The 14,947-nt window shown below is 52.1% G+C and overlaps 6 protein-coding genes across 6 annotated transcripts; 2 read left to right on the plus strand and 4 right to left on the minus strand.

Moving 5' to 3' along the window:
- Positions 1–585: 585 nt before the first annotated feature.
- Positions 586–1,465, minus strand: M409DRAFT_26025 (uncharacterized protein; the record flags this gene model as incomplete). The annotated part of the gene is made up of 2 exons (XM_033807926.1): positions 586–817; positions 1,107–1,465. The coding sequence occupies 2 exons, from the start codon at positions 1,463–1,465 to the stop codon at positions 586–588; spliced, it is 591 nt and encodes a 196-aa protein (XP_033664298.1).
- A 542-nt stretch (positions 1,466–2,007) lies between these two features.
- On the plus strand, positions 2,008–3,298 carry M409DRAFT_57318 (uncharacterized protein; the record flags this gene model as incomplete). The annotated part of the gene is made up of 4 exons (XM_033813595.1): positions 2,008–2,435; positions 2,488–2,504; positions 2,557–2,669; positions 2,732–3,298. 4 exons carry the CDS (start codon positions 2,008–2,010, stop codon positions 3,296–3,298), a joined length of 1,125 nt encoding a protein of 374 aa, XP_033664299.1.
- A 2,533-nt stretch (positions 3,299–5,831) lies between these two features.
- M409DRAFT_26027 (uncharacterized protein) lies at positions 5,832–6,647 on the minus strand (the record flags this gene model as incomplete). Its single annotated transcript, XM_033807927.1, has 4 exons — positions 5,832–6,043; positions 6,094–6,363; positions 6,415–6,487; positions 6,543–6,647. 4 exons carry the CDS (start codon positions 6,645–6,647, stop codon positions 5,832–5,834), a joined length of 660 nt encoding a protein of 219 aa, XP_033664300.1.
- Positions 6,648–8,910: 2,263 nt separating this feature from the next.
- On the minus strand, positions 8,911–9,459 carry M409DRAFT_26028 (uncharacterized protein; the record flags this gene model as incomplete). Its single annotated transcript, XM_033807928.1, has 1 exon — positions 8,911–9,459. One exon carries the CDS (start codon positions 9,457–9,459, stop codon positions 8,911–8,913), a length of 549 nt encoding a protein of 182 aa, XP_033664301.1.
- A 511-nt stretch (positions 9,460–9,970) lies between these two features.
- M409DRAFT_68380 (uncharacterized protein) lies at positions 9,971–10,596 on the plus strand (the record flags this gene model as incomplete). Its single annotated transcript, XM_033817813.1, has 3 exons — positions 9,971–10,019; positions 10,083–10,485; positions 10,575–10,596. The coding sequence occupies 3 exons, from the start codon at positions 9,971–9,973 to the stop codon at positions 10,594–10,596; spliced, it is 474 nt and encodes a 157-aa protein (XP_033664302.1).
- Positions 10,597–10,649: 53 nt separating this feature from the next.
- Positions 10,650–11,669, minus strand: M409DRAFT_26030 (uncharacterized protein; the record flags this gene model as incomplete). The annotated part of the gene is made up of 1 exon (XM_033807929.1): positions 10,650–11,669. The coding sequence occupies one exon, from the start codon at positions 11,667–11,669 to the stop codon at positions 10,650–10,652; it is 1,020 nt and encodes a 339-aa protein (XP_033664303.1).
- Between the last annotated feature and the right edge of the window lie 3,278 nt (positions 11,670–14,947).

Raw genomic sequence — 14,947 nt, forward strand, 5'->3', positions numbered from 1 at the left:
GAGCATTTGATTTGCGAAGTACGCGAGACCGCATGAGCAGGTGTCCTTTTGTGTGCCTAATGAGTGGTCGATAGCTCAAGGTGGCTTCTGCTGTGTTACTGCTCAGCTGAGTTGGCGTGCAGGGTGGAAAGAAGAGATGTTCGCCCGTCGCTGCCTGCCACGAACACATGGCCACATGATTGTTGCCCCAGATTTGGGACATAGCATTGACGCCTTTGCGACATTGGGTGATTTTCTTAATCTTCGCGGCACGATATCTATCTGCGCGTGAACAAAGTCAGGGGCAAGCCATCTTTCTTGTATTCTCAGCCGCGAGCTGACACAGATTAGCCAGAGCATCATAAACTGCGATGCTGGCTGTTTGTTCACTGCTGTAATACCTACAACACATTGCAGGTGTCGCAGGAGATATGAGTCCGGACGCATCCCTCTTCGTCTATGCTAAATCAAAATGCTATCCCTTAGCAACGAGACTGTATTCTGCTCAGCAATGAGTGAAAGACTCTGTCAGGCCGACCGCTTGATGCCATCAATTCCTAGCAGTCCCCAAGCCATGGACTCACCAACTTCAAAACAACAAAACTCCTATGTCCGAAGCACGAACGGCAGGACAAGCTTGCTCCCGTGGAAGATTGTATTAACCCCAGCGAACTTCTCGTCGGTCCGATCGCCGCCCTCTTGCCTCATGACCCCAAGCAGAGTATCACTATCTCTCGCCCCAATCTCGATCTGAATCTTGTGGCCCTTCTCAAAGATCATGCTGGTGGGTTGGATGGGCACTTTGATATCATACCCCTTGCTGGGGGGCCCACAGGCGCTGGCATGTCGTGCGCGAGGATGAACAGACGGTCGGTCGGTTTCTTACGATCCATGTCGCGATGAGTTAGACGGATATATGCTCTAGTCACAGCAACCGAAGGCTCGGCGTGGTTTCCTTCGAATACGACCAGAGATCCGGCGGGAGCGATATTTGTCAATGTCACGAATATGTCCATATCCTTGGCATTGTCGCCATTTTTAGCTCGAGGTAAGGAAAACCTAGGACTTCGAAGTCTTGTTCAAGAGTATTGCTGGTGAAGAAAGATGACCCTGTCAGTCTTTCGTACTGAGCGACAACGCCTGTGCTCGTAGCGTCCAGCTGACCATCTCCTAGGCCACCATCAGCGTTGAGGAAGTACTCTCTGTACTGTGTCTCTAATGGAGGGAAGTCCTTCTCAGCTCGCCAATACAAAGCTGCCTCTCTTCTGATGGTCAGATCGATCTTGGGCAGATCCTTCAACCCACCAAGTCCGGCTGCAATGTCGTCTCTCAGGAAATGATCCAGGAACCGTCTTTGTCGTGCAACGGCGTCTTTACCGTAGTATGCGTTGATATGATCCCCACACGAGTTTGCAGATACTTCTCGTCCGGCATGCTGGCCGAGCACATATAGCCCAGGATATTGCCAGGTGCATGAGCCTCGCATCGTGAGAGTGCCACGGAGGATTAAGAAGTGCACCAGAGCGGGCTGTGCACGCGCCCAATCACACGCAGCGGCTAGCCTTCGAGAGTGTGGTCGACCGTCTCGCCAGTGACGGTGATGACACCACCTCTAGCCTGAACTTCTGAGACATGATTGGTCAATTGTGCTGCCCCAAAAGGGTCGGCACCTGTCACATCTTAGACCAACTTTCGGGTCTGGCCAAACGAATGCCACATCCGGACCATACAGTGCGATCGATGAAAGTTAAGCCCTCTCTAGCAGGATCTGTCGCCTCGCGAGAGCAAAGCATTTTCCGTGCGCGGAATACGGACAGTGCAAATGAACTTAACCGTTTCATCTTCGTTCCTTTGTGACGTAGTGCCACCCGAGCTGTCGGCGAGATGTTATATATAAAAATGGCAATCAGTTCTGCTGGCCCTGCTTAAACGCAGACCTCCATTCCACTCACAGATCTTCACTTTTTTGACACAGAACCCTGCTTACTTCGCGAGCTCCAATCGCTTGGCAACCCGTCGCGTTACAACATGTTGCTTCGTTATGCTACGACTGCGCTGTTCATGGGAAGCTTCCTTGGAGCGTTATCTACCCCTGTGCCAGACGACGGCGACCCCCTAAATATCGATGCGTGCGGCCTCGCGGGAATTGACGTGGATCCAGATCCACAGGTCACTCTGGATAACCCCTTCACGCTAGCTGTACAGGCAAACGACTGGACAGGGCCTATCAAACCTCTACGACCTCCAACTACCGACCCGTCGTCACCTCCTCTGCTTTATGGGGACTCCAAGGCTAGCCTAATGCTAGTCAACGGGTCCCTAATATCAATGCCGGTTGAATCGAACAACCAGAAATATTTCGCCAGTTTTCTAGCTTCATATGGCATCGCTTTGCTTTGGTTCCAATCGACTTACGACAATGTCCAGAAGCAGAAGGCTGCGCCATTCGAGGCAAAGTACGTATGCAACACCGAAACAAAAGTCTGCCCAGCGGATCCTTGCTTTCAGACCTGATATAGCGAAACGTAAGTTGTATGGGTTAGCAAAAATGGACTGCGCCAGCGCTAATTCTACTAGAATATGGTCTTTCGGTGTACGACAAACCGTTGAAAACGTCCGGGAATCTGGTTGTGAGGCAGCTCAAGAAAGATGGAACATCGAATGGGAGAAAACGCGATTTGATCGTTTTAGTAAGTGCCTTTCTGCCACCCCTTTCCCAGAGCTCGTCTGAAAGCGCTGACTCGTTTCGCAGTCACACTACTGCTGGATCGCTGCGACGCAAAGTCTCGATTTCGAGAGGCAGTTCATCAAGCACGAGGTCGATCCAAAATCGAGCTCGCAAATGCTGACTTCTGCAATAATGGTCGATCCGGCTCCGTTGGGAGCAGCACTCTTAATAGCTGCAGGTCATATTGCGTCAATTCGCGCCAGACCCATGACCAAGAAAGTAGCCAAGGGCATCTATGCAATCCGTGGCCACGTTCTGCGCACTATCAACAAGACGATGCAGAACCACGAGCGTGCTGTGTCCGATCTCATATTAGTCGCTATCCTCATTCTTGCTGGCCACCAGGCGCTACAAGCTTCTATCGAGAGCTATCACGGCCACATGCGAGGTTTGGTACAAATGATTAATATCCGCGGAGGACTTGCGAAGCTCAACGAAACGTCGCCGTATCTCAGAGAGCTCATCATGTGGCATGATGTCAATGTCTCGACTATTGTCGGCTGCTTGCCGTACCGCCGGCTTATGATAGACAGGGCGAACGATCAAGTTGTGGAGGCCAATTCTCGGATGTGGTTGCTGAAGGATGTCTAATGATGTCGTGAACTGCCACTAAGCTACGACATGCTCAATGTTGAACAGGAGAGAACAGACCATGTCCAGCGTATAGTGCCGCCGAAGCATTTACTGTACGGATCACAAAGATAGAAATGCTTTCTCTCTGTAGCAAGCGCCCATGTGGAAAGACACCGCGACGACTTCCTGTCTCTGTCTTGGATCTCCATGTACGACGTTGTAGCTGGCTCTTCACTTCTTGATGGACATTCTCTCCACTGAACCACGATGGGAAAAGTCTGACTCACCGTCCTTCTCTTCTACTCCAGAGCTCGATCACAGCCCAAATGAATGCAGTCCTTCTTGAGCAAGACGAGCTGGTTGCCCCCAGCCTTAATCGGACCTGAGTACTGACAGTAGCCGAGCGCAGTTTGCGAGCGAAGGAGAATTTCGGTCTAGATTTGCTCGCGCATCTTCACCATGGCATATTAGCACTGGGGTCTGGATCTAGTAATGTGTCCCTGAGATGTCTACGACTCTTTCTTGTGGCAGCCTCTTGCCAGACCTATTTCTCATCGGCATGCCATGCTCTAGGTGCGTGACTTGCCCCTACTCAACTCCTACTAATACATGCCCGCGCTAGACATTGCCTGGCGCCCTCACAAGCTCAAAAAGAAGTGTCGCAGTTTAAGGCACTTTGTGAACACCAGTCGAGACTGCACACCATGGGTCTTCGATATGTTGGCTTTCCATCTTTTCTACTACTTTTTTTCATGCTATTAGAACTTTCGCATACCAAAGGCTGCGTTTGTAGGACCGAGAGCTACAATATGGCTTGCTTTTCCAATACAAAAGTTGTTGCGCCAGGAAGCCCCTCCGACCACGGGTAGTCCTTGAAGGACCATGGAGCACGGTCGACGAACAGGTGCATGTGCTGTATCGGACTTGCCTTAGTCGTGAAGTGATACTAAAGCAGAAGAGTTGCTCATTGCAGCCGAAGTGTTCGAACGCATCAACGGCGGGGTTTAGGCGTCGGCTACGTATAGAGATCCAGGAGGCCTTGCAGGCGGTCCGTTGGCGCCAATTCGATACCGCGGATACTCGGTCCAGGAATACTGTGGCAGGCGTTCTGAGGGCAGTTCTGGGCTCAAGGCGAACGTCCATTCTCTACGATTTGCGCCATTGTTTCCAGCTAGTGATATTGGTCAGGAATTCTGCGGAAGAAGCAAAGCTGCTGGGGTTCTGAAAAGACACGGTGTCAACGGCTCCAACATACCGTCACCGTGCGATACCCCATTGCCCGACTGTTGCGAATATTCGTCTCTTGACATATCTTGCGCTCGGTTTTGACATGATTGCTGTAGTGGTTGTAACTGCTGCGATCGCTTTATGTCTTCTTCGTGGTGAGAAGAAACTGGGATACGACGGAAAGAAATCGGGGCCCTTGTTGTCGTCGATGAAGTCCGTGTGGTCGCGGATCCTGCGATTTCACTATCTGGTCAGCTACTGCCGGTCAAACTTGTGGTGTTCGGCGTATACCTGACCTTAAGATTGGCGAAGTCCGGAGCCATGTGGCTTGTGGCTTTCAACCGCCTGTTGATGGTCGGTAGGATTCTTGTGTCGAACGGCGTGCTCCTCTTGGCCTTACGCAAGTTGGTGCGATGCGAATGTCGTGCCGCAGCCGAGCGAACGAGTCTTCGAGATGCTTTGCCTTGGTCTCCGTAAAAGAGAATGCGGTCCATGGTCGTTATCTCACTCTTGGCGTTGCGATTGATCTCAGATCCAGGTGACAGATGTCCCAAAGCTTGCCGTACCGCGTTGCGGAAAAGTGTGCCATATAAGAGAAACATTTCGTAATGAAGGCAAGACTGTGCACTCAACTCATGTTACACCGGTCACCCACCATGGTGTCATGTGCACATGGGCTCTGTTCTGCGTGGCACAGTGCAAAGCTCACGGCACGGACGGCAAAAGTCGTATTGCCGTTCTCGCTTGGAGACATAAACTGCAGACCAAGACAGATCGTCCTAGTGAACCAAATTTGAAGGTGGGAAAAATGGTCGCATATTTCTCAATCCAACGACACGAGGAACAGCGACACTACACGCGAGGCCAGGGGAGCGTCACCTTCCCCTTCCTCACTACTGCACTGCCCATTTTAGGACGGCGCACCTTCCTCATGCTCTCAAGCTTATACACCAGAAGTTGGCTCTGACGCAGGTTTAGGTCAGCGCTCAAGTGGAACCCCAACAGGTAGTCGCGAAAATTCTAGGTCTGCATCACATGCTCGGCTCAAAATCTCCATCATCTATGTGAGTAGTAGCTCATCGGCGATTATAGTCGAGCGTTACGAGGAGCAGGCGAACAAGCTGCCAGGTGATTGACATATCGTCGCGAGCTATCGCACGGCACTTAAGAGAAGGCATTCCACCGCTACACGAGCTCAGAATTCGAGCTGCGCCGGGCTTTGCCCAAGAGCAATTGCATCCAACCCGCTCAAGACCATGGCCCTACCTGCGAGAAGGATGCACGACTCCGGCGAAACTGCCACTCCACGCGCGCAAAGTAGCCCTCAAGACCTTTGGTACACTCGAGTGTACACATTATCGAGCATCGTTGCGCCGAGGTCACCCAGAATATCGCCGTACGACGTCGTAAATTCGACTTTGCCTAGCCGAACAAAGTCGGGAGAGAAAGCCCCTGGCGACATCTGCTGCGTAAGACCGCCCTCGGACGTGAAACTGAACGTTTGTTTCGCCACCTCGGTTCCGTCTGTGCCATAACCTGTCCCGCCGTGAGCGACTATCGGGCCAAGATGTGGGAGAGGTACATACCAGTCGCGGTGATCTCGCAGCTAGCCGGGATCCCGACGTTAGAGTCGGTGTCGGCGTTGCAGCCATAACGGATACTCTCGGCCTGGCCGGGAATGTACAAGTCGAAGTATTCGACGGAAGACGATTCATAGTTGGACGAGATATAGGCCGTGCCTACTTCCAGCGCGGTGCGCACACCATATCCCGCGATGTTCGGCGGCGTGTAGGGCTCGACGCCAGTGATGGTCGTGACATCTCTCTTCAGAGCAGCGTCGCCTCCGAGAAAATTCCCTGTTGCAGATTCAGTTTCGGGTCTTGCAGATACTCTGGGAAGGGCCATACACTCGAGGAGGTTGTACACGCCGATGGCCCCGACGGTCCCCACAAGAGGAACATCGTTCGAGAGGGTCTCGAACTGTGGGACTGTTGTTAGCGCTTCCAGGTATGAACGCTGCGCTGGCCACACTCACATTATTGTTAATAGTGAAGACTTGGTATCGACTGGACTGTGGTAAGGCAGTGGCCAGCCCGGACGCCAGTGCTGTAAGTGCGAGGTAATACGATCGCATTGTCATATTGATGGAATGGGTTGTCGGACAGAACCCTCTGTGGACAAGGAGAACACCACGAGCTGCATATGAAGGCACGACACTTTTATACCCTTCGATCGCGGATCCTGCATCCCGAGCGGGTGAGTCACTACCAAGAAGGAATTGTGTTGTGGCCCGTGAATTGGGTCTTTTCCTCGTTGACGAATTGCAACGATCGTTCTGGGCATCTGATCTCGGAGCCGTTGTCGAGGCGATCGAAAAGAGTAAGCAGACCTTCCCGACTAAGCCGCACGACGTTCATTGTGGAAGCACGGGCAGCTTCCTGTGAGCTGATCTTCATCAAGACGATATACTAGCTGGGATGTAGGAGTGCTTCAGGGTCCTATTCAATGACTCGGAGATGTTATCGCGCCTACCCACACGAATCGGAAATAAGTGTTAGGAATAGACGCTGTTTTGGGGGCGTGCAGTACGCGCGCTACCAACTTCAAGGTTTTCCGTAGGCCGCACGGCTGCGCGGGATCGAAAAGTTCAATCACAGCCCAGCAGTCGTCGGAATAACGGTGCCCGCCGAGCCGTGCTAGCTTTTTCAGGTCAATCTGCACCGCATCACCTAGAATGGGCCTCGCAAGCTACTAATTGGGGGCAGCACCATGGCCATCAAGAATACCTTACTCACTGTCTTGGAAGCCACGCTTGGTTCGCAAACGAAACTGCTCGCGACATATCCAGACCCTCCCTATAGCACGACCTCAGCAACATTAGCCAGCCTCTCCGACGTTAAACTTCAGAAAAAGCTCTTCCCTCTTGCATTTAAATTCAGCTCGTCCGAAGTAGCCTTCTACTCCGTCATGTCTTGGGCTACCCAGCTCCAAATTCAATACGCTCTCCTTCGTCTCCAACCAGCAACCGATACACATGGCCTCAGCAAACGACGCATCGAGTCACACGGTCGGGCACGAAATCTCTGCCAGAGCATGGAATACTGCCACCGGATTGAGATGGGTGCGTTCGGAACTCAACTCGCACTGTTCCCTAGATGGGTTCTGAAGCATGCTCTTCCGGTGGTTTGGGACTGCAAGGGAGATTGTTTGGTGTGAAGGGATCGATCGGATGGAGGACACGGGGTATAAATCTGGGATGGGTATGATGATGTTTCGAGACTTGTTCAGTGATGACGCAGTCTGCCATGATGATTGATGTGTCCAGTAGCCTTAGATTCCAGTCTCTTGAATGGAGCGGGAAAGTCCTTGTTGGAGATGGAATCATGGCAGCGATCAAAGGTACCTCAAGTTCAGGGGTAGGCCCCTTTTCCAGGGTATCGGCGTCTGAGGCACGCATAGTCAAAGCTTCTCGCCGTACTCAAGGCGTCCCTTTATAGTAAATGTCGCTCGTTCTCAGCTCCAATGCAAAATTTTCCTCCCTATTCTGTCGACAAATTGTGAAATGTCATTTAGTGGTCTTGAAATACGACACCAGTTGGTACTGTAGTGGCTAAGTGCTTCCAGATCTAATCAGCACTCGCAGACACTCGAACAAATAAAAAGCAAAAACAAAAGAAGCGTCTCGCAAATGACTGATGAAACTGTACATAGATGCGCACTCTCTAGCTATAGAAATCTCGTCACCCGCAATGACAATCTCACATCGCCACCTACAAGCTGAAAAGTTGTATTTATCGCAGAATCTGCGGCATGTCGATCAGCCTGACACCACCCTTGCACTCGTCATGATGATCAGAACGACCTGCCTTGACCAAACTAGCTTGTCGTGTTTGCAAGCTATGCACTGAAGCCTGCCAAAGTTCACTGGGTGCCCTCCGTCGGCCAGCTGCCAGGCCATGAAATGGCGGGAGTCTGATGAAGGCTGGTAGCTCTCAGTCCAATGGAGCCGAGCCTCTTACGATATCTCCGTATGAGTCGTTCACATAGAGCGCACTGCAGAAGACGCATGTGCCACGGCTCACACCGCAGTCTGTGAGCTTGTCATGTTCATGCTTCTTGGTGCGAAGCTTCTCCAAGTTTTGAACGTCTTGTTCCTCTGTCGTTCCATTCATGACAATCCAAAGCAGCTCGACGCTACATCTGATCCGCTCCTGCATCTCATCCAGCTCCTTTTGGACAACGCTTGCTGAACAACATCGTACAGAGCGCCCAAAGTATCATTCGGCAACAGGATGGCAGTGTGCTTGTATGCCCCAACGATTCCATCGTTCTCACTCGTCCACCCACGTGGTGAGTTGCATCCTGATCTCTTGCGGCTTGAATGATAATTTCAACCGGTGACATCAAGTGTGGTAACAGAAATAGTGCTTTAGTGCAGCTCGAGTGAGCGCTCGCATGCTATTGTGCAACGAGTCGGGGTAAGTATCTGAATCGATACAGTCGCAGCCCAGGTAGCCTTCGTCTTCGTCCTCCTTCCCTGCTCCGACGATGTAGTATTTCATATAAAAACAGATTGTCCGTTCATCGTCTGTCGACTCGAACTCTCTGCTACAAGATATAGCGGGATGGAATTCGTAGTGTCCAAATGTGCCCTTGAGGAAGAGTTCAAGACAATATTCACGTTCTGGAGCATCCCGGCTGTCGTGAGCGAGCAGCATAACTCGTTGTAGCTTGATGGAGCCGTCTATGGCAGCCTTGAAAGTCTTGTTGACTCGTTGCACGACGAAGAGATCCATGATGGCAGTGGTGAAATTCTCGTCGTCATCGGCGTGGCGGTCGTCAAGCATGAGGAGGATATTCTCAAGCACCTCAGGTATCAAGAAGACCTTTTCCGCCATGTTTGAATCATCGCCGCCGTCGGAGGTCGATGTGGTATCTGCGGCAGTGACCATGATGGCGGCGGGGGTGTGGCTTTTCGGCGCCCGTGTGAAGATGTCGCAGTGCGGCTATTTGTCGCATGCAATTATAAGGTGTACTTCGCGTGAAGTGACGGGATGCGATGATGAGGTGTATGTAATCGGCGTGAAGTGGAACAAGCGAGCGATATTGGAAATGCCGTGTTGGCCGTGCCTGCCTCATGCGACATTGTGGCAGGTGCCGCTGAAGCAAGCCACGACCTAGAATTGATATTGGGAAGGAGCAACGACGCACGGACGCCCCTTCACATGCCCCACTGCGTCCATTCACTTCATCTGACTTCCCCCAAGAAACAAATCACTCACCGTAGGGCAGCCAGACGCTATTCACGACCGCTGTGCCAGTCACTGCGGGTTGACATCATATTTCTGGACCAGCTTGCCGGATCCAGGCAAACGATCCCATTGAGGGATCGAAAGGCCATATATAAAAGGAGGCGGCAGTTGGAAAGTGTCCCATCAAGCATCGAGTGATTCGTCTTGAAAGATGGGAAACCGCGCTTCGAAGCTGAAGAGGCGCACGGCGGAAGACCAAAGTTTGTCAGCTGCAAAGGCCAGCGAACAAACATCAACCTCCCTCCCAAGACTGCGAGAGCCAGAGCATAAAACCAAACCCGTCTTCTTGACTCGCTCAGAAATCAACCAAAAGCCCTCAGAATCCTTCCCCGACGCAAGCAAAGGCCGTCTAATCTGGACGACTCTCCTCTCCTCAGGCCTCACAGCCTCAGAAAAACTCACAGCAGGAATCGCAACCTGTCCACCAAGCGTAGGATTCCTCGGGCATCATCGCCACGAGCAAGCCGAGTTGTACTTCATCTTGGAAGGCGAAGGGCTGATGAAAGTCGATGATGTCGAGCGTAGAGTCGAGAGGGGTGGACTGGTCTTCATTCCGGGAAATGCGGAGCATGGCATTTCGAACTTGAGTGGTGAGAAAGACCTTGTGTGGCTGTATTGTTTTCCGACGGATCGGTTTGAGGATGTGGTGTATAAGTTCTCGAATGAGTAGGAGGCGATGGAGCCTGGTGTGACGAGAATATCTGCTTGATTTCCATTAAAGTCATTACTATCTTGTTATAGGTTACTTGCAAAAGATGGCGTGTCGGGTATCGTTGAACAAATGCTTTGCGCTGAATCGTTTCACCACCGAATATTAATGCTCGACAAGATCAAGCCTTCTTGGAATCGTCTCCATTCCCTGCCCCGTTGCCAGGAGCAGAGTCGTCCTTGGCCTTGGCCGGAGCCGCAGTGGTAGCAGGACTTTCATCGAGATCAACAGGCGCCGGTGCTGGAGTGTCTACAACTGGCTTCGCTTCTTCAGGTTGCTTGCCTTTCCCATCAGCAGGCTGGGAAGCCCCAGCACCGGCATCTTTAGCAATATCATCGTCTTTCTTCGCCTCTGGAGCCTTTGTCGCAGGACTTTCATCAGGATCAGCAGCAGCATCGGGTATCGCTGGAGCTGGACCAGTAGCGGCACCAGAAGGACCAGAACCAGCAGGTAAGTTCGGTGGCATAGTTGGTAGAAGCGTTTGACCAGTACGGCTCCTGAGCCCAGCATTGTGCGGATCCTGAGTGATTCCAGTACCATAGAAGTCCGGATCATTCATCGTATTCGTCTTGACAGCCCGATCGTACAGTCTCGTCAACCTCGCCACTTCGCTGCGTACGGTAACCGACTCATCTGTATCAATAGCATCGTAGCCGTGCGCTTTCTGCGAGATGCCTCTCCACATAATAGCCGAATTCTCGATTTCATCCACGACTCTGTCCAGATCATCCCGAAACATGCGCGCCCTCATGGGTTGCCCTCGAGATTTGAGGAATGCGACCAGACCGGCAATGATCGTGTTCAAAGCCCCAAAAGTCGTAATAAGAGCACGGCTCTGATCGCTCGCCCCAAGTCCAGTGAGTGTTGCTCCCAGGACAATCTGCGCGAGGAGCAGTGTATTCGTGAACGCCGAGCTGAAAGCGTGAATCCTGCCCTGGTTCTTGCGATGATGGAGGGCACGATGGTACAGCGTATCTTTCGGAGGATAGAAGTCTTGGTCTGCTGGATGATCGATCGGACGGTTGCCCATCAACAAGCAGAATTGCTTGTACGCATCTGGGAGGCTCTCCTCGTCCTGCGCGCCGTATGAGCCGGGAAATTGGAGCAGTGATGCTCGCTCGTCTGCTTCGCTGGTAGACATGTCTTAGTAAGACCTTATCAGTGCACACTAGAAGCCGTGTCCGTCGTCGATTGATGTTTTGGTCGCTGAAGAAGGGAAGAGAGAGGAAGAGCGCAGATCAATGGCGATGCTCCAATCCTCCATAGCCGTTGGGCACGTGCAGCGCCACATATTTGGTGATAAGAGCACAGACATCTCGGAATCGTCCCTTGAAGCACAATGGGTGCTGTTTCGAGCGTGCCTTGCATCCATGGAGAAGGAGGCCGAGTTACAAGATCGTTCGAGAGCATTGCAAGTCCGTTCTTGTAGGTATTTGTTGGCTGTAGGTGCAAGACACGTCTCTGCTTTCGAGTTTGAGCAAAACACGCTACGAAACTCTGATTTGACAGTGTCCAATGGTTTGCTTGGCAAGGCTGTGAGCTGTACATCGACAATAACGATCACGCCACCAAAGCAGGCATTTCGCATTGGCATGTCGAGGTTCTGTAGAGGAATCTTCAGAGCACGAAGGAAGCATTTGCTGCAATTATGGGATCTATGAAAGCAAGCAGCCCAAGAACAACCGAAAAGATCAATGCGAAGCACAAAGTATGCCCAAACCAAGACACCGAAACCAAATATTACCCCCAGCTGTACTCAACCGAAAATTTCTGACCTCCCTCAGTGGAATGACTGTAATGCCTGCCCATGAAGCTGCTGTTGATGTGGTAAAGACATATGAATGCCGAACTGCGCTCCGTCGTCTCTGTCCGACCCATTCTCCAAACACCATCTCTTCCCGTGAATGTTCTCACGGTATGCTGGAACAGGCCATGACAGCAACAGAATTCCATCAATCTCTGTCCCCATTCTCACACGGGTCGGGCGTGGCTTCCCAGCCTACCGCCCGAAAAGTGGCCTCGTGCAGGTCTTCGTTGCGTAGACCGTGGCCGGACGCAGCAGTCACCCCTCGATACAGCCTTGTCCAATCCTCACCCGTGTACCTGCTTTGATGCATTGGACAAGTACAGAAGACCCAAACGAACAGCTGAAAGCTCAGATCGAAAGCTTCAAAGTACAGGTCTTTCGTATCCAAACCCGCCTCGAAAAGTCGTCGGATCGTCAGAAGTTGCTGGACGGCATGTTGCCAGGTTTGAGTCGTGTAGGTTATGGCGCTGGAACAACGGATGTCAGAGGGGTAGTGTGGGCGGCAGCGAACGCCAAGGTCGGAGTTCGTAGCGATGATGGAATGGAAGTCGCGTTCTAGTGTACGGCGGTCAGGGAGTCCGTGGCGACGATGCTGCGGCGCTGGCATGATGATGGGTGCTGGCATGAGGATTGGTGCTGGCATGATGGTGATAGCTGGGATCTCCGTGACAAGATCGTGGACGGTGCCGCTGATGTAGCTGCCTCGTTTTAGAAGGTGGAAGAATTGTGGCGTTTCGAGGTGAATAGACTCGTGGAAGAGACTTTGAAGAGCTCTGAATGGCACTTGTGAATCAGAATCAAATGCAGCGCTGCCTCCTTTTTATGCCTTCTTGACAGTCCTTCATAGCAAGGCATTGTGAGTTGCCGCATCTGGAAGCTGGCACAGCAGCGACAACTCGGCTCTTCTTGACGTTTGGCGAGACTCCAAGTCGCGTTCCTTGTAGAGGCCATTTCGCTGCCCGCGAATCGCAAGTTGACAGTGTTACGCCGGCATGGTATGGTTGATGCAGCTATCCGTCTCGCCAAGGCAGGTGTCCGGAAGCTTGGCCATTGTGAAATTGGCACTTTGCGGCCATTGTGTGTCGAACATCACTTCTTGGGGGTTTCCTTGGGGTTTTTGATGCCATCCTCCGTCTTTGCGTTGTAAGAGGCGTCGAACGTGGGCTTTTGTCGACAACATATGTTGTAGACTCTACGATGCAGTCTTGCGGAGAGGTTCACCCCTTGCCAGCAGGTGCAGGCTTGTGCGACCAACGCTATGGACTCTGCTTATGCCTGGCTTCAATCTTGGTGGACCTTGCCGCAGCCCCGCCGAACCAATATGCGAGACCATGTCAGTGCAGCTACTTCCGTTTCTACCGCACCAATGCCATCTCGTTCCTGGCGTTCCGTAGCATGCCCAATGCTCATATGAAGCGTCGGGTTGCCCTTCTAGTTCTTAGGAAGAGTCGTGCAACAACATTGCTGTGCCGGAAGACCGTGCCATCGAGACCGCCCATCTGAGATGGCGTCAGGTACTGCTGATGATTGGAGCCAGCGAGGCGCGGACGCAGGCAAGGTGGATTCCTTTGCCGCAAGATACGCGACATCGTCCTCTCAACATTGCTTCACTTGCCGGAGAATACTCCTAACAATCTCATGACAAGTGCTGGATCGGGATGTCTTTCCACGGGTTTGCCAACATGTTTTCTTGCCCCATTTCTTTGAAACTCTTGTGCAAGTCCAGTGGTGGACCTTGGATCCAACTTTAGCCTAACTGTTCCATCAGCCTTGCTTGACATGTCTCGAGATACGACTGAGCGGTGTAGCTAGGACAAGTGGCCGCGGGTCGTGAGAGGATTTCATCGTGAGTCACGATGCAGGGTGGCATTCGACCCTCTCATCGCCGAACATGAGTCCCAGTGGCCAAGCCCCTCTCCTCACTCTGTACACTCAATCCCATCAGCCCCTTGATAGGTAAAACACCTCCACCGACCCTCACTCTTCCGAAACTTCATCAACCCCACGCTCTTCCTCACAACGCCCTTTGGCACACCCCCAACCTCCACATTCAGAAAGACCTCCGCCGTGCCGGCCTTATCATTGACATGCGAATTCACATCCGATAGCTTGATGGAGTAGTCCGGGTTCGCATCTATCACAGTGCGGATGTACTGCACGTAGTCTTCCAGGTTAAGCGGGGCGTGATCCCAGGGTGGCATTGGCGAGGCACTGAAGAATGGGTCGATGCAGTCGAGGTTTGGATCGGAGAGCGAAGGTGTGTCGGTAGATAGCAATCTGCCATTGATTGCCGTCACGAAGGCGCGGGCGATTGTTTCGAGATGGAGTGCTGTGGCTCTGATGTATGGGTTGTCATCTTGGCTGTTCATGATGGAAATGTCGCTTGTGTTTGCCACAATGTTCGCGAAGTCGGATCTGGCTTTAAATTGTGGTGACGGTGTTCGGGCCGAGTATCGTCTCTCGTCAGTGTTAAAAGTTGTTGAGTTGGATTCTGCGCAGGGGGATGAGTAAGTCTGTACGATGAGGCGATGCATCGATGAGCCATTCCTGGAGACATTAATCAGCGTCATATCTCCGTAGCTGTCGACGCTATGAGGTATTGTCCTGGGAAG

The sequence above is a fragment of the Zasmidium cellare genome (genome assembly GCF_010093935.1).
Source record: "Zasmidium cellare ATCC 36951 unplaced genomic scaffold M409scaffold_30, whole genome shotgun sequence".
Lineage (NCBI taxonomy): Eukaryota > Fungi > Ascomycota > Dothideomycetes > Mycosphaerellales > Mycosphaerellaceae > Zasmidium > Zasmidium cellare.